General features: G+C 38.4%; 1 protein-coding gene across 7 annotated transcripts in view; it reads left to right on the top strand.

The window, feature by feature from the left end:
• The window catches only part of FOXP1 (forkhead box P1), a 220,319-nt gene that overhangs the window by 180,225 nt on the left and 21,152 nt on the right, over positions 1-18,942 (top strand). For 4 of the 7 annotated variants that reach the window (XM_029911165.1, XM_029911166.1, XM_029911161.1 and 1 more), the window contains 4 exons: positions 1,090-1,177; positions 9,671-9,754; positions 18,454-18,655; positions 18,759-18,835. In XM_029911165.1, coding sequence (XP_029767025.1) covers positions 1,090-1,177; positions 9,671-9,754; positions 18,454-18,655; positions 18,759-18,835 — 451 coding nt within the window. Of the gene's footprint in view, positions 1-1,089; positions 1,178-9,670; positions 9,755-18,453; positions 18,656-18,755; positions 18,836-18,942 lie in introns of all 7 variants that reach the window. The other 3 variants (XM_029911162.1, XM_029911160.1, XM_029911163.1) reach the window with 1 other exon arrangement.

The following is an 18,942-nucleotide window of genomic DNA, read 5'->3' as shown; positions in this document are numbered from 1 at the left end:
TAAGAAGAGTGGGTTGTGTATATTGAGGCCCCAATTCTAATCTCATTTCCCCTGGTGGGAGGTTTGAGTCAGGCACTATGTTTTGTTATTTAAAAAATAATCCTTGTTAGTGGGTACTGTACAAGAGTAGAAGTCACTTTATAAATCGAAATGTTATACAATTTCTCATAAGTGGTTAGTCCATATCAAAGGTTAAGTGGGCCAAATTCTTCTCTGATGTAACTCATTGAAGGCAGTGCAGTTAAACCAGAGATGAATTTATCTTATCATGTGCCAGATATTTTTGAAAGCAAGGCAATTTTTTTAAGCTATTGGAGTAAAGGAGAGGGATAGGGTGGTGTGGGTGGAGTGGGGAAAAGAAGCATGTGGTTGTTTGTTGTATTCACAGAAATGCAAAAACAAAATGTCCAAAAAACATATACCCGGTTTTAGCCTGGGCCTCAGAATAATTTTAGTTTAATAGCTGATTTATAAAACATTTGCATAGGGAATGGTTTTCAGAACACACATTGTGGCAAACATTTAACTCTAGCAGTGCCATATTTCGGGAATTGTTCTAGTACCTGGTAGCTCAAGAATACACTTTGTTTTACAGTAACTATATGTATCTCACTCTCTCTTTTATTGGTACATATTTTGCAGATGTTTATACACCAAATTTTGTGTGTTAATTTTTCCATTCTTTGCACAAGCATATTATTTATTTCTAATCCACATAAAACATGAAGATTCTTTGAGATTTAATTCATGTATTGCATGTACCCATTTAGATATATCCAGCATTTTGTAGTCAAGAAATATAAAATTATTTTTACCATAATTTCTTAGTCTTATTTGCATTTACCTAAATGGTGAAAAACAGCTGTTCAGCAGAGTTTCTCTTAGATCTGAAATAACCTTCTACTGAAAATATGTGTTAAAATATAATGAGTGATGGTAACAAGCAGTAGTCAAAGAAGGACAGAGGAAAAAACGGAGGTATTGATGAAGACCTGCTGGATAATACTCAGATTGCTTATTCATCCTGGTAACTACTTTTTCCTTTTTGTTTATCCATTTCACTTAATGATTTTCTGTGTATTGTTACAGACATCTCAACAATGAGCATGCGCTGGATGATAGAAGTACAGCCCAATGTAGAGTACAAATGCAGGTTGTTCAGCAGTTAGAGCTACAGGTAAAATGAAATTTATTTTAATATTACCTCAGTACTGATCACATCCAATTCACGACAGCAATAAAATGAGTTCTGCTTTACCCACTATGGTTGAAAACAAGTTTTCAAAACCTACTTGTAGTAGTTTTAAAAACTGTCAGAGAAACTGCTGCTTCATTTCCTCTTTTCTAAACCGTAATTTGAAAAGAAGTAGGAAGCTTAAGCAGTCTCACTGATTGGGACTCCATCAGTATGTGTGTAATGCATTTTATTCTCAAACTGGGGAGGGAGGGGGACAGGGAGAAATAGGGGGGAATGGAAAACCTTCCCCATGGTTTAGAATTGCTGGCATGGAAGAAATTGTCAATGTTTGTTTCAAAACACCGCCTGAACTGGCTTGTTGGTGGTCTCTCATATACTAATAATACTGTCTCTATATTTTTTTATTTGTTGCCATTTGTGGCAAATGAGTTTAAGTGCAAAAAAAGGGGGTAAAATTTGAGCTTATTAAAATGTGCAATTGCAGAGGTCTGACCCATTTATGTAACTGCCTTTTAAAGTGCTTTTGAGTTCTTTATATCTCCCTGTGCCTCACTGCTCTACTGGACGACTTTGACTGTGTGTCTGTGTGTAGTCAAGAGGTTAGCAAAGGAGGGGAAATTAAAACAATGTTGTACATTATATAGTTACCAGCCATTGAAAAACCTATTTTGTATGCAAGACAGCAATGTAGAGATATATGGACAGCCTTGGGCTAAGTACAGAAGATAATTACATTTGGAATTTTACTGAGTTAAGTCATTTATAGCTTCAAATAGTTGTAGAGAAAAATCAGCAAAAACACACTTAAACTTTTTTGTTGTTACTTTTCAAGATAACCATTTTTTAAAAAAAATCCCTTTTATCGTCTTATCTTACAAATTAGCTTTTTTCTTTCATAGATATTCCTAAATTTTACTTTCAGTAACACTGCAGTGAAGACAGTCTTCCACTATTAGCTGAAGCGATATAAACTATTTTAATATAAGTTTTATAAAAATCAAACTACTAGTCGTAAAATAGCAGAGTCTTGCGGAAATTGCTGTGAGAAATGGTTTGTTATTTTAACAAGTTTCCTGGGTATTAAAAAAAAAAAAAATCTACAGTCTTTCTGGTGGACTGAGATATAAGATAATCTTTCACCAACGGGCAATAACAGTCATGCTGTAGGTAAACCTAGATTGGGTTGTAGTCTGAAAAACGTTATAGGCTCTGTTGTATTAATTTAGATGAATGACTGGGTTATGTTAACACCCATTTATTCCATCTAAATAAATACAACAGCTCAGTCCTGCAGTCAACAGGAGTTTGTATTGCCTAGGGACAGTCAGATGAAGCCCTACATGAAGAGTTGAACAAGGTATAGGTGTTTTTTGATTGCTAGTGCTTTATAATCGTGACACTATTGTGGTAGATTGATCGGTGTTACATAATACTAATCATAGTCAGGGCTTGAGTCGTGCCGAAATGTTCCAGACCACCGCTCTGGCACTCTTTTTGGGAGCCGAAATGGTGTCCTTCCAGTACGGTCACTTACTGGAAGTGCATTCTGGCACTTTTTTTAGTTACAGGAGCACTGATCATAATGAGTGAATGATGAGCAGAGGTATGATAGTGTTGGAAAAGACCTCTTAGCTCAGAGTCCATTCTCTGAAAGGGCAGGATATAGTCCCTGATAAGATATATCTCCCATATTTAAATGATATTACGCTTGATCTTAGCTAAAAGTTCATTGTTCTGTGATAGACCCATAAGCAATAGATATGATGCATTAGGGTCTTGTGGATCAGGCATTTGCGCTTGCATCTTGAAAATAGAGTGAAATGGATACCAGAAGAGAAACAACCCTTAGATTTTAGTGTAGCAAAGACAATATTCATGGGCATAGACTAAACCTATTCCCCAAATAGTGAGTTGTATTACCATCAGTGATTGGATTAGAGAGAGAAGTACTAGTCGTTTATGCAAAACATATTGGGTCACAGCTATAAAGAGTAGGAGTATCAGTGGTTTGAGACTTAAAAGAAAATCCAGTCAGGAGGAGGGTGCTGTCATATGAGCTGCTACAGTGACTCTTTGCTCCAAATGATTCCCTTACACAGAGTAATTGGGGCGTTCCTCCAGCAGCTAGTTAATCTAGGTTTGGCCTATTCTGTAAAAAGCCTTGACGGAATAGAGGGCTGGCCCAGCAGTACCATTTGCAATGTAGTCACCTAGCCCACTAGAATTTGGACAATCAGACTAAGATCATGTTTTACATGGCTATCAAATGGCTATGAAGCAGTAACAATACTCAGTCAGTACTGCCATGTATGGATTTGAGTTCTGTGACCTAGACAGGGAAGGCATGGTGTCCCGTTACCAAACCAGTTTACCCCATTGGTACTCAAAGTGCTAGATTTCAACTTTGCCAAGAAATGGGCTGGTAGAGTGACACAAAATGATGAGGGTTTGTGATCCTGGCGATGAGCCAAATTCTGCCCTGTCTTATATCCCATACTACCTTACTGGAGAGAGGGTAGAATTTGATTTAGTGTGTTGCAGTGGCTGTATCTAGGGGAGATGATGTTGCATAATCATATTGCAACTTCCTCATGCTTTTAATGGAAACTTATCCATATGATACCAAGGCATGATGCCACCTTTGGTTTGTGGCTCTCCGAGATGCCATTTGATGCAGAATATCCTCCGAGTCCCTCTTGCACAGGTGGTGGGTATATCTACGTGATGTGTCCCTTCTCTCCTCCACGCTCCAGATGTGGCTCCTGGTAGGGAGAGGAAGTATCACTGTATCGTCATGATAATACTGTTTCTTGTTTCTGAGGGGGGGTGGGACCCAAATTAGCTGACCACATGCTCAGCTCTTCTGACACTTGCCTCACACTCCTGTCATCATCAGTCTGCTTGCTCGCCCTGAAACAGCCTGAGCAAGTGGAGCACTGTTCCATTTCTGCAAACTCTTGAGGAGCCAAATGTGTGCTGCAGATTAAGTACTACCCTACCCTCTGATGTCATCCACTGCCCCTTCATTGAAGCGTCTTGAGAATGTGAATTGTGATTTTGTACTTCTCTGACTGCATCCGTTACATTTCTTGACTATCTCATCAGGAATAGCTCTTTTAAATTATTTTTCTTAGAATTAATTTTGTAACTGAGCTTTAAGGCTAAGTATTATATTTGGTTTGAGTGTAATGGATCCAAATTTGATTTTCTCTCTCGATTTCTCTCTTACTATTGTTAATCTTATGTATAGTATTCTGTCAACATACACATACAGAGATATCCAGTGCAGCTTAAAGAAAGTGAGGGTTCTTGCTTTTTTGACTAATGTTCATGGAAACTAACATCAAGTCAGATTTGTATTTGGACAGAAATATCATGAATCTTTGGTCTCACAGTATCTCCATCACAAACATACTTGAAATACCACAAGCAACATAGTCTTTCGGTATTTTTACATGATTGAAACCGTGTTGACATGATCACCATTCGTTAGGGCAACTGCAGAGAGAGAAATGATTGGCTGGGAATGAAGGAAGAATAAGAGATTAAGGTATAAATACAAGCAAGCTACATGCCATTCTGTTTAGCTAGGCCTCAGTTGAAGTAGTGCATTCATTTTTGGGCACCAGATTAGATTAGAAGAGTTTGGAGGAGAGCAAGAAAAATGATGATAGGTTTGAAAATTAGCATATAAGAGGGAACCATGAAGATAACTGGCCATTGTCAATGCAGAGAAAAGGCTACTTTGGCCTGTTTTCAAGGATGTAAAGGGATGTTATAAAGAACACAGGAAACCATCATCCTTGCTAGTGACAGGGACATAACAATCTTGTATTGATTGTTATAAACTGGTGACTGGCCTCCCTGCCCCTCATCTTCAGGCTGTCCAAAACGCTGCTACTAAAGTTGTCTTCCTTTCCTGCTGGTCTGGATGCATTGTTCCTTCTGAGTCCCGTTCTCCCCAACCTCCCAATCCCACCCAATGGCTTATTGTCTAAAATCCTTGTCCTTATTTTCAGGACCCTCTGTTCTCCCCTTTACTACCCCACCCTGTGCACCTAGTCTTCCTCTTCATCTCCCATTTCCCATGCTCATGGCACTTTCTCCTGGGCTGGCCTCTATGTCTAGTACAGTGTCCCTATCGTTAGCAGCAGTGTGTCCTCTTTCCACCCTCCCTCTCATGAAGTGTCCAGTGTCCTGTCTTTGCGTGTGTTTGTCTTATATTTTAACCACTTCACAGCCAGGGTGGTATGTGGGGTTTTTTTTATGTAGGTTTATAAGGTGCTGTATAAACTTACAGCACTATGTATGTGTTTGCAATAATAATTGGCAGGAGAAGCTTTAGATTAAGCAGCACTTGGGCACCACGGTGAGCGGCACCTTATAAAATTAAATAGAAATACTAGCTAGTACTTCAGAATTAGAAGATTAAGTGGACAAGGGAACTTTGTGAAGCCACTGCCCTTGCAGATACTCAGAGCTAGATTGGACACTTACCTATTAGGGATGGTTTGGAGCTATTGAACTCAGGCCTTGTCTACACTGCCACTGTACAGCGCTGCAACTTTCTCACACCCCTGAGTGCTGCAAGTTTCAGTGCTGTAAAGTGGCAGTGTAGACAGTGCACCAGCGCTGGGAGCTATTCCCCTTGTGGGGGTGGGTTTTTTACAGCACTGGGACTACACAGCCATGTTAAGGGCTTTAACGTTGCTAGTGAAGACATACCCTCAGTCTTGCCACAGTGCAGAGACGTGCCAGATGATCCCCTGAAGTCTAAATGATTGTATAGCATTACAGAAAGGAACAATGAGAAGGAGATAGGGGGAAAGAATGAGTGTTGGGGCAGAGGAGGCAATATTTTGGGAGTTGACCTGTACCCCTGGGTTCTGATCGTCTATCAGAGTAATCTGGTTTAGTGCTGAAGTCAGGGGATTGGATCTTACCCCATACACATTTGGAATATGCATTTACATGCACCTTCAGTCAAGTGCTACTGAGAGGCGAATGTGTACAGCAGGGCATTTTGGATGACCTTTGCACAGTTTGATGGAGCTAATGTGTTCATCTCCTGTCACAGGACATCATCAGGGAAACAAACAATGCTTATAAGTAGCTTTGAAAAGTCAGAATAGGGCCCATTTAAGAGTAATGCTAATCAGTTTATTTTCTGTGCATAACAATTCTTTCCCAAAGAATGCTGTTAGTAATCAAGTGCATTTTCCTGCAAAAACCACTAATAGTCCCCATTTCCAGACCTTTGGAGCCCTAGTCAATGCCTCACTGATGAGAGCTTCCTCACATCAGTTGCCTAACAAGCCCTCATGACTTCTTTTGAATGAACTTACTGAATGGTGGGGTGGTACTAATGGAGTTATGGTCTTGTATCCTCCTGCTTCCTGACCTAATGGAAAGCAGTTTAAAGACATTCTTGGGATTTTTCACTTCCATTTGCTGCTTTGAAAGCGAGAGACTTCTATTTTTCATAATTTAAACTCCTGCCTAACTGGAGGAGCATTCAAATTCTCAGACTATGACAAAATATTAGTATGTGTCTGCCTGAAATGTCAAGAGGATCTTTAACAGAATTCATCCACCAAATACTGTGTTAAAAGAATGCTGAGATGGTGACAGAGAACAATAAAAATAAGGACCTTTCCAGTTCAGAATGAAACGTACTGTGCCGTGGGGACAATGGGATGCAGAAAGAAACTAGTTTGGGTTTTCCCCTTGTGCTGGGTGTTAGAAAACTGCCTGTTCTTTGCTTTCACTGCCTGTGACACACGCAGACAGTTTTCAGGTCTTGATTTTGATGGGAGTATTTATTTTATTTTGTTTCTAAAATAACGATCTTCTGCAATGTTTAGTCCATCGAGTGAAGATTAGTGTGCAGACTAAACTGCAGGCAACTCACATGCCCAGCTATTCAACAAATAAAATGAGAATGGAAAACCGCACAGTCACCCTTTACTGAGACTAAAAGCATTCATTGGTTTGATTTGATTTGATATACATTTAATGTATATGATGGGTCAGACCCCCACTTCCTCTGAAAAGACCACAGGAAGACATCGGGGAGGATTTTCCACTAGATCACTCCATCAGGAGTATGAGGTTGGTTCCCTTCCTCTCTTTGGAACATCCAGGGGATTTGGCCGCTAGATCTTGAGGGATCTGCTATAGACATAGGAGTCTCTTTGCATCTCCTTCCAGCCTTGTCGTTCTCCCTTTCCTTCATTGGCTCTCCCAGCGAGGGAGGACTTCTGCACAAAAGTTTTCTCCCGTCACAAGCCCTCAGATGTGGCAGGGTAATTGACCATAGGCCCAGGCTTTTTGGGATATTGAATTTCCATGTTAAGGCCTGACTGCTGGAAAGGGTGTCATTGGTGAAGGTTGTTTTTCAATATGGGCTCTTGTCCGCTGTGACCTGAACTGAAACCTCAAGCCTCGCCACTCAGGCTGGAGAACCTCCTTCAGAAGGTAACAGTGTTTGCCTACAACCTATCAACAATCAGATTTGTACTGCTGACCCAGTGTTGTAAGATTCCATATATCAACGCCAATCCTCTGAGCAATCCAGTGCTTTTCAGCCCCCCCCCCAAAAAGGTGACATGAAAATCCCAGTGACTTTTGTGTTCTAAAAGCGCAAAACCAGACGGTTACATTGATTTTTCTCCCTTTAATTCCTCTTTGAAACCTTATATGCCAAGTTTCAAGCCACCAAGACATTTTGGCACAGTTAGAAACCCCTCCCCTTGGGCAGATTGACACTCCCTTAACTGTAATTTAGTGAATGGGGATTTATGACTGAGTTTTCTTTTACATTCATTTAACCCAGTTTTACTACTCTAAACAGATGACTCTGATAAGGAGGGCAAGTTTATTAAACTTTCCCTGGAATGTGATTAGCTTTCTCCTCTTGGCACCAGGAATTTGGATTTTCTAGAGCAAAACTCAGCCTTGATAATAATGAATATGTGAGAAAACTCTCAATTTCATGGGCCTGATCTAAATGCCATTGAAGAAAATAGGAATCTGTTTATTGGGCATGTGTAGTAATTACAGCCCCTTTTACTTGTATTATTTCTATTCTTAGTGTTAGTATATGTTACCTTTTTTATTATGTATAGTTGGAAAAGAAACTTTTTACACATAGAGCTTTTGAGGTCCCCCAAAACAGCAAGCTCACAGTCTGATCATTGCATTCTAAATGTATTCACAAACCAGCTTGTATACAAAGAAAAGACTTAATCAAGGCAGTATAACGTGAGAGTCCAAGCAACCAAACTGTGACTTGCGTGGAGATTTCAGTAGAAAATTTAAAGAAAACTGAGACGACTGAAGCATATCATTATGGGGGGGGGCACATGTTTACATATGACGTGCAGAATAGAACTGTTTTCCCCAGTGCTCACAAATGGTGTCATAATTGAATCACAAAGAGCAAAAGAAGCATTCCTAAAGCATTATGTGTTCTGGATTTCTTTTGGTTTGAGCAGTATTCAGTTGATACTAAGGGACAGAACACTATTAAAATAGTTCCTAATATGGTTACACTTTCCTAGCCTGTTGGTTAAAGACATGTGCTAAGGGGATGCCATTTTAAATTTCTGCTCTGAGTTAATACTGCCCTTGCTCCAGTTTTTACCCCACTTTCCAGAAGCAGTATGGCCTGGTGGATACAATTCTGGACTGGGACTCAGGAGCCCTGGGTTCTTGTCCTAGCTCTGCCACTGGTCTGGTGGGTAACCTTGGGCAAGTCACGTCCCCTCCCTGTGCCTCAGTTTCCTCATATGTAAAATGGGGCTATTGATACTGACCTCCTTGGCTAAGGACTTGGAGACCTTACTGATGAAATGTGCTCTATAAGAGCTATATATTATTGTTATAAGAGAGTAGTAAGTCACTCTGATTTTAGGAAATGTTTGCTATTCTTTAAATAAGCACAGTGCTTTCTAAAGCTGCCTGTTCTAATTCTCTGAGGCTGCCTCATGTGGTTTCACCACTCCTGCCTCTTTGCTTGCTCTACACACCACATGAGCAGTATGTGATATAAAAGCTATATTCTGTTTTTGTTTTTGTTTTTTGCGGGGGGGGGGAGAGTTATGTTAAAGCAAGAAAATATTTGAATGTGAGTGTTAGATGTATAATTTGCTTTTTGCTTTGCCTACTGAGCGTGAATAGGATTGGTTAATAAACATGATTCACTATTGTCTTTTAGCTGTCAGGGCTGCCGTGACCCCCTTGGTGCCAGCAGGTCTAGCACTCCTCACTCAAGGGCTAATGCGTTTTGCTTTGGAACATAGTGACACCCAGCACCACGAGTTAGTTCGACTTCGGAAAAGACCATATAAAATTTCCAAACTACTAAGCAATAAAACTGTTTTGTCATGTCTGTGGTGCCAGTTGTTTAATCAGGAATAAGCAGAATTCTGGATTTTATTCATCGAAGTAACAGAGCATTTTTTTCTTCAGCTTGCAAAAGACAAAGAGCGCCTGCAAGCTATGATGACACACCTGCATGTGAAGTCAACTGAACCAAAAGCCACCCCTCAGCCTGTAAGTACTGTTCTGTGCAGAAACAGAACAAAGCCTCACAACAACCTCTTTTCCTGTTTCCCACCTCAGAGCATAATACAAAGTGTGGCCTACTTTAAAAGACTGTCAAAATGAAGAGACAAAAATTGCATCGCTAGTTGGTCGGCTTCGAATATTCACAGCCACATAAACCCAATTTTCCCACAATCTTTTTTCTTCAAGGGGTTTAAAACTAGTCTTAACTTTAAATGTCACTTTGGACCTTTTACTATCCTTATGTATGTGCATGTAAATCCCCTCTAGGTAAGTTGAATTTGCATGTGACCAAAAGGAGCATTTGGACCAGAGTGGTTTTAGTGCTCAAGGTAAAATTCTGTTATAGTTAGGATATTACTTTCACTTTTTAGTGTGATCCTATCCTAGGCTCAGATAGTGTAGACTCTAGTTGCATGTACGTTTCGATGATAATAAACAACAAAATCAGTATTACCCAGTGTCAGTTGTTAAAGTACTTACAGTCCATGAAAACCCTATTTATCCAACTTGCTCTCAGAAATAGCTTGTGAAAGGGATAAACTTTACAGGCTGCACTTTATAAAATGTTTGGTCTTACAAGTAAAGATAGTCCAATAGTCAAAGCCAACTGGTGGTACCTGTAAAAGGCAAATCTAGCACCTTGTTCCCTGAAGCAAATTGCACTTCAGTTGTTGTTTTTTCATATCAGCATAATGCTAAAAAAATTTTCCTCATAACTTCACATGATTATTCAAAATGGAGAGAGTGCTTTGCTTCTTGATTTTAAGATTTGTAAGATTTAAAGGTACACTGCCTTTATTTGATTTTGCTTTGAGTCATTGTGTGAAAATTAATTGAGCGTTGACAATCTATAGTTAGTACTAGCAATTTTAATCAATATGCAATGATGCAGCGTAATGGCCAAGTATTGGTTTATCTGTTTTGACTGATTTTATTTTTCTATAAATAAAGCAAACACACACCCATATACGTTTATGATTTATGGTGATAGAAATAAAAAGGAGTCAGACTATTAACCCAGCAAATATGGTAGCCTGCCAAGATGCAGTTGGTAGACAAAATTAATGTCTGAAACAGAACACATTACAGAGATAGAGAACATAAAATCATTAAACACTTTGCACATCCATTTTTACTAGAGAAGAATTTCTCAGTTTCCATGTAGTTGGAAATAAATGGCTGCAGAAGTGGATAGAGAGGTACTAGAAAGAAAATTGCAGAATATTCAACAGCATAGGAGCAGGAGTCCAACTCAATTTCAGCAATGCCTTTTGGAGGAAGTTTGAGGGTGGTGAATATAAGCCCTTCCAGAGATTCCAAAAATTGCTTAATCCAATGGATCAGGATGATCACAAAAGGAAACTACTTAAAGTACCTGGAAAAACTCTTCCTATTCTTCAGATTGCATTAGACTGAATTCGCATGCTTTACTAGGTTGTGGACTAGATACTATAGACCAGGCAGAACACGGAGAAGGGGGTTTGGTTTCTATCCATCCTACTGGATTAAAAATTAAGAGTGGAATAATCTGTGGGGGTCTCAAAGCATTCTGTTGAGAGACTTTTCGTAGCAGCGGTGCCCCTCAGAAGGAAGGATTAAAAACTAAAAGGAAGTAATCGCAAGAAGACAAGTGCTGTTCGGCTAGTGATCAGCGCTCAGTATCAACAGGCAGTAAGCTTTCATTTGTGTTGTAGGCTACAAAGGTACCAGTTGGTGTCGCCATGCAGATTAGTATTAAGCAGCCAATAAACAGGGAAAAGCAGCAGAAAAAAAAAACGAATGGGGAAAAATGGGCTGTCTTGATTAGTATTAAAAAATGTTTTACATTCTGGAAAATTATAGCTTTGATGGGGACCTCCCACTAAATTTATTTTTAACTGCTCTATTGAAAATTCTGTACCACTAGTCAACATTATCTCTCCGTTGCTCAGCACAGTGTTTCTTTATTAAAAGAAATAGGCATGAATATTTTTGACTGAAAAATTAATAGCTTTTGAATTCATACACAGCAGGTTTTCTTTTGCAAAGAAGTCCAATATCGCTGCACAGCACTTCTATAACCATTTATTTAGAGTCCAAGTCAAACCTTTGACAGCTAGAGCAGTGTTACAAGCCAACATAAAGAACTCCAAGATGTAAACCAACAATAGGCAGTCTGTGTGAGGTTTGCCATTGTCAAATACATAGATTGTTTGGATTAGTTTATGTAAATGTACTGTTGTATTACCCTTTGAAAAAAAAATCACATTTGTGTATGAAAAGTGGTTTCGTTCACAGGCAGCATTATAAATTCCTTATCCTTTAACTTACATGTTAGAAGTAAAAATTGGTGCCTGACAGGCCTATATTGTGTGACACTCTGTTGTTGGATTGAAACTGTCTTCTTTTCATTTATTGAAATATAGAAAAATTTATTATAGATACCATCTGATAAATCAGAAATTATTAAAATATGTATAGGTGAAGCATTTGAAAATTAATTATAAGATGTAGAAGTATAGTGTTTTGCATAAATTGTGCTTTTCTTGTGGAAAAAAAAATACACAGGCATCACATAGACTGTGCTAGACCCCAGTCCTTTTAACTCAGTGGGGTAGGACTTTGGTAAAAAAGATCTGATGACCATTACTGCAGTGCAAAGTATTTTTTACATCCAGTAATTAATTTTATTCCCCTACCATAACTAATGCAAGGTGTATGTTAGGATTAATATATTTTTGGTACATCTGTGATTTTAAAGGAGTCACTACCGATCCAAATATAGTAATAAACTGGGATTTAAAATTACAGCTTTTTAATGACTGCATGGAGAGCTTATGGGAAATATTTTTTTTCCTATTTAAAAGCTCTTAATGCTTATTTTTAAATAGTTCTTAACTAGATGGCAAAACGAAGAGTGAACCATTATACTGTGTGGCTCTTAAAATCGAATGGCCAGTGTGAAACACAAATGGCAGCCAAAAAGCAATGATGTCATCTTGCCCTGTTTAGCTATATCCCATCAATTAGTACAGTATTTTTGGACTGTTCAGACCATAGTCCAACTCTGTGCATTCAACTCAACCCTGTTAAACAGCGACTTGTCAGGTCTAGTCATGTTAAGGAACGTGTGTCAGTCTTTAGATTGCTTTAGCACCTTGGAATAATTGATATCTTGGAAAAGACAGTGGAATGATCATGTTTTGTTTTGTTTTTAGCTATAGCAAATCACTAAGGTCCTAATTCAGCAAAGTACTTCAGTCATATTAAAGTCAATGGGACTTAAGCACATGCTAAAACGTGACCCAAACTGGAGGCAGACAGTTGTACATGAAGCACTTCCCTCTGGAGCAGCCTTCGTTGGGTGTGCTATCCACTTCTAGAAATACAAGAAATTCTGGGCCCTACTGCTGGGAGGACTTATGAGCAGAGAGCTAGAGTTGGAGGCAAAGAAGGGGAAGGGAGATACAGAGCCATTGTAATAGTAATAATCAATACTCTGTTTAAAGGTGTCTAATTGTGACTTTATAACTGAGATGCCCAAGTGTGTAACATTTTAAAAAGAAAATGAAGTACCTCATAGTTTACTGCGTAAAGAATATAACTCCCATAGCTGAGATTTGAATACTCCAAAATGAATTCAGTTGACCTTGGGGAATATGCTGTGATGCATTGTATAGAGGTGGAGATTTTTTCATTGTTTAAAAAAACAACTACCACAACAACTCCTAAGAATTTTTTATTTTAGTTTTGCTGTTATGGTCACCATTTTCATTCATGTCGGAGGTCAGCATAATAGAATAAATCAGAAGCTTGATCTGCTTTGGAGTATTAACTAAACATAAAAGAACTACTACCTAGACAAGAGGGAGAAAAAGGGCGTTCTTTTTATTCTGGCCAACAAGACGTTCTATATACTAGGCAGTACATCCATCTTTATGAAATTGAAATACAATTTTTAAAGAAACTGTTGGCATTTTAAATGAAATGCACTGTTAGATATTCCTTTTTAATAATATTTTCTTTTACTCTAACCATAGCAGTTGCAATTGTTTTTAAATACTGTTTTTAGCAACTGTGAAAACAAAGTATTGCAATAAAATAGCCTTTTAACTGTTTAGGTAATGACTGAGCATTTTAGTTGCTGTAGCTGTACTTATAGTTTGAAAAATAATGATATGCAGCAATAAAAAGAGATTCTCAAGTACAACACACAAAAGCTGTTTTTATATAGTGTTTTTCATTAAGTCCCACTCCTCAACTTGGGTTTCCTTAGTATCCCTGCCAATAACAACACCTGCTAAGCGATTGTTGCTTGCCAGATCCTACATCTAATACAGTAATCTGTCCAGGCTGAAATCGTACAGGAAGACACAGAATTTAACAAAGCTTGGTGCCACTTCCCTCCACCTTCAGCAATCTCTGCACCAGGGTGATTAAAGTCTAGAAACTCTGTGCAGTTATTTCATCAATTTCAGCTGTGATCAGAGTGGCAGCACCAATAGCAGAAAAATCAATGCCCTAAAGCAGTAGGTACGCCCCAATGTGACACTTAATTTTTTTTTCTTTTAAAATGTTTCAGATTCTTTATTTGCAGCCACTGTTGTTATGTAATCTGTTTACATGGAGAGAAATCAAAGGGAGTCTTAATGGAAGAGCCACTTAATAGAAATCTATTTTTATGGGGTGAAGGAGAGGGTTACCTCTCTGGCTTGTATGGGAGAAAAAAAACTATTTCTTGAAAGTAAAGATTAATAATAATAAAAGGCCAGGCAGAATATTGGACACTGACCCAATGATGGCATTTATGATGGTTAGATTAGAGAGGTGTGGGCTACCTGTGTTGTAAAATCCTTCAGTAGTGGAATTTGCAAAACTACAGGCCTTTAAAACAAATATTTCAAAAATAGAAACTCCAGGGAGAAATACTCACTTATTACAAACATTATTACTGAATGGCTTAACCCTTTGGGGTAGGAAGTGTGTTCGATGTGCTTGGACAGCGCCTAGCATGTTATGTGCCCAATTGTAAATGCAAAGAACAATACTCATTAAAAAAGCCAGCTTGGTCACTAGCATTCAGTACCCTGCAGCAAAAATGATACCTCATCAAAAAATGGCAGTATGTGGGAATCTTGTCGTATCCAATCTTGGCATGAACAACTTTTTGTAATCAGACCAACTTGTTTTTAAATAGAAAGCGCACAGAGAGAAATTCTGTAGAGTTTCCATCAGGAAAAGAAATCCTCCCAGTACAATCCCTTCCTGATCTTTGCCCTGCATAATCATCTTTAGCAGCCAGAAGCACAGAGCTTAGACACTTCTTCATTCCTAATTGATGATGATATTAAGATTTAATCATTTACAATTAATATTAATATTTTAAGATTACAACAAAATCAACACCATTCATAATTTGTTATTTTGCTCTAATTCACAATTAATTTTTAAGTCTACATTTTATAGATAACAATGAAAGCAGCATGTTGAGCATTAAAAATGTAGATGGTTGCGCATATTCTTCCCTTTGCCTCATTACATAGTTTTGTCACCATAACCAGTAAGACCCAGGCCCCTCCAAAAGCAAGAGATAGTATCATCAAACAAAACTTAAAGTAAAACTTCTCTAGCAATTGACAAGGTCGGCATTTCATTAACTTGTTGGTTCAGTCATACAAATGGCAGTCCGAGGTGAAACACACTATGCTCACGGTGTTCCAGCTTTTTGTTCTTTCTTTCCTCACAGACTGCAGTCATGTTTAATTTGGAAACTGGGCTCCTTTGGCAAATTAGCAATTAGAACAATTTTGTGGGAATATGTATATGTGTCATTAGTTTTCCTGCAAATTAATAGCAAGAGCAGAGGTCAGGCAGAAATTTTCCACTTGACTGCAGCTCCTCTGTTGAGATTTGGCACTTTGTTTTGGAACAGCCACAGCTGCTCAAAGCCACAGTCTTCCTTTAGGAACTGTCTTTTAATTAGTTTACCTCATAGCCATTATTACAAATATTACTGCCTCCCCTCCTTGAAATAAAATTACTGTTTCTACAAAATATTCCAGTGACATCTTGCACCACTGCACATTGATGGTGGGGTCATTCGAATGCAGTGTTTAATCATTAGATCACCTCCATAAGCATCTCCTAATTAGAGTCCTTACAATACAATTTTATCTGGTAATTAGCTGAGATTGGCTGCTTCCTCTGTAGCTTATTAGTGGCAGCCCAGCAGTGGGTGTGAATCACAGTGTCATTTGTCAACCCCCTTAAAGCCCCTCTCTTTGCTCTTCCTCTCTTTCTGTATTTATTTGTAGTCGCTACCTATGCTGGAAGCCTAAAGAAATTACACTCCATTCAAATTCTTTAAGCAGAGAACATTGACCTTTGCAGATTCTTTCTTTGCCGTTTTCTAGTAGAAACAGATTAAATGTTAAGTTTTTAAACAGTTAAAAAGAATCTAATTCTTTCGAAATGGAATAGTTTGGGCAGTAAAGATGAAACAGTATCAGTGATCTTCCCAACAGAAGAGAATGTCTCCTGAGCTTGTGCTGTGGAGGGGCACTTAAACTTGATGCAGATTTGCTTGCAGTTATTGGACTGTTAAAATGTCCATTTAGAAACTGAGATTAAATACAGCAGATTGTATTTCATGGTGAGACCTGTCAGTTGTACTATTATGGTCATTATTACTCCTTTTATTATATGTAATAGATGGATAATAAGGGGATATCGCTATATGTGTACCCCGATCCAGTGTACTTAAATCTAAACAGGCCACAAAATGACTTGGTTTCACTTTCACACTATATTGTATAAGTAATATTTAAAAACATGAACCACACCCATTTAAATACTAACACAGCAGGTATATTTGAGCTGTATTTATTGGTTCACTTCATTGCATGATTCTTCAGGAACTCAGGACATATATTTTATTGCCTTTTCTAGTCTCCTCCTCTCACCCCCCCTCCACCCCCACCCCCCGGTAGGATCACATAATCCTACATTTCCTTGAAGTGTTAAATATTTTCCATTCTGAAAAGAGACTTTCTAGCTTGTAAGCACCTGCATGAAGAGAGGTGTGTTTGCAGATCTGCTTCTCCCAAACTCATTTCTTTGGATCAGTACTTTAACTGACAGTATACGCAGTCCCAGCTACATAACACTTCACTGTGTTATCCTGTTGGGGCTAACATTTCCTTGAGCGTTTTGTATTTCACATTCAAAACAGAGAAGCAGGAACCGTTTATGTATTGTTCACTTGCACCCTTCTTGTGGGTTATTGGCGTATTGTGTTGATATCCGTTCTATAACATTAGAAAGCTTTTTTCCCCTCCAAGTTTGTTTTGGACAAATTCTGTTATTTATTTTTTTTAATAAGAGAGCAATTATTGGTAGCTACTAATGTTTGAAACATGCTAATGTGAGTGCTCTTATCTGGTTACTTTCATGTCAAGAACAATAATAATGAGTCCTATGGATGTTTTGGGGCATGTCTTTATAAGAACATAAGAACGGCCCTACTGGGTCAGACCAAAGGTCCATCTAGCCCAATATCCTGTCTTCTGACAGCAGCCAATGCCAGGCGCATGCCTCAGCTTCATTTGGCAGTGTTTAATGTCAGGCAAAAAAATATTAATTGCAAATAAATAGAGTGAAATCCTGGCCCCTTTGAAATAAATGGGATTTTGCCATTGATTTCACTGGCGCCAGCATTTCACCCAGAATATTGTTCACAATAATGCTTCAAGGCAAGTAATGTGGAAGTACTGAAAGGAGCCCTTTTCTCAGGCCCCCTTTCTGATGGAGCAGTTTGGGATCTTATTGTTTATTTAAAGTACTTCGCCAAGAATGGCCCATTGCAATGAAGCATCTTGTTTCGAATGGTGCCCAAAGAAAGGGTCCATGATACACGTGCACACTGATGAAATAAATAGAAGTGCATGTTAAAACCAGTTACATATGGCTATCCGTTCTTGGGGAAGTCACATTTTAAAGCCTGCTTGTGGCTAGCTGTCATTTTATTACATGCTTGTAAGTTTCTGCAGGTAGCACAATTGCATTCCACACCAAGGAGAGAAAAGAACAGTGTCATTTTTTGCTGGGCTTAATGACTGCAGTATTTCATGCAGTGTGATTAATTAAATTATTCTGGAGTTAACCTATTCTGGGATTTGCGTTTAAAATGGATGAACGGAAAAAGCCCAAATGCTGTACTGATCTTCCATTTCTTCGTAGTGCATTCCTAACAAAGCATTGTCTTTATTTAAAACCTGATGTCTTTGAGGAAATATCCAAAAACAGATCAGTTGCAGAATATTAACATGTAAATAAGAGATGTGTAGGTTTTAAATTGCAAAACAGTGGAACGAAAATAAAATATTAAAATGAATATATACGATGAGGTGTTGTTTGAAAATTGTGGATTTTTGTCCTAAATCTTCAAAGCCTGAGAGCAAGCACTTTTGTTTACTGGGTTGCAATTTTTTTTTTTTTAATATATCATGTAGACAATTATACATTCATCCTCCTGTCGTGGATTTTAAAGGAGGTGTTACAGCTAAACAAGTATTTAAGATACATTCTCTGCATTTAGTGGTCACAAACACTATTAAAGCTGGAAAAGATTTTTATAATTCTTAATTTGCAAGAAATACAATTTCTAATAAAGTTTTCCTCACCCTCTTTTCTCTCCCCCTCAACAGCTGAATCTGGTATCAAGTGTCACACTGTCAAAGACGGCCTCTGAGGCTTCTCCACAGAGCTTACCTCATACTCCGACCACCCCAACTACACCCATCACTCCTGTCATCCAGGGACCTTCTGTCATCACTACCACCAGCATGCACAACGTTGAACCAATCAGGAGGCGGTGCCCTAATAAATACAATGTGGCCATTTCTTCAGGTAAATGACTGTCGAAGGCAAAGGCCATTATTTGTTTTCTCTTGGAAATTGCAAAGGAAGCTTTGATTCTGATATTAACAGAACAATTGCTCTTATTTAGCAGATCTTGCTCAGAACCAAGAATTTTATAAGAACGCAGAGGTTAGACCACCATTCACGTATGCATCTTTAATTAGGCAGGTAAGTTGTTCTCGAAAACCACATTTCGCTCCAAAATTGTCCCTATACATCCACCTTATAGATTAAATAGATTTAGAACCCTTTAATATGCAGGCATGCTCAAACCT

Source organism: Terrapene carolina, unplaced genomic scaffold, assembly GCF_002925995.2.
Source record: "Terrapene carolina triunguis isolate 2854851 unplaced genomic scaffold, T_m_triunguis-2.0 Scaffold89, whole genome shotgun sequence".
Taxonomy (NCBI): Eukaryota; Metazoa; Chordata; order Testudines; family Emydidae; genus Terrapene; species Terrapene triunguis.
This window is presented reverse-complemented; position numbering and strand designations above follow the sequence as displayed.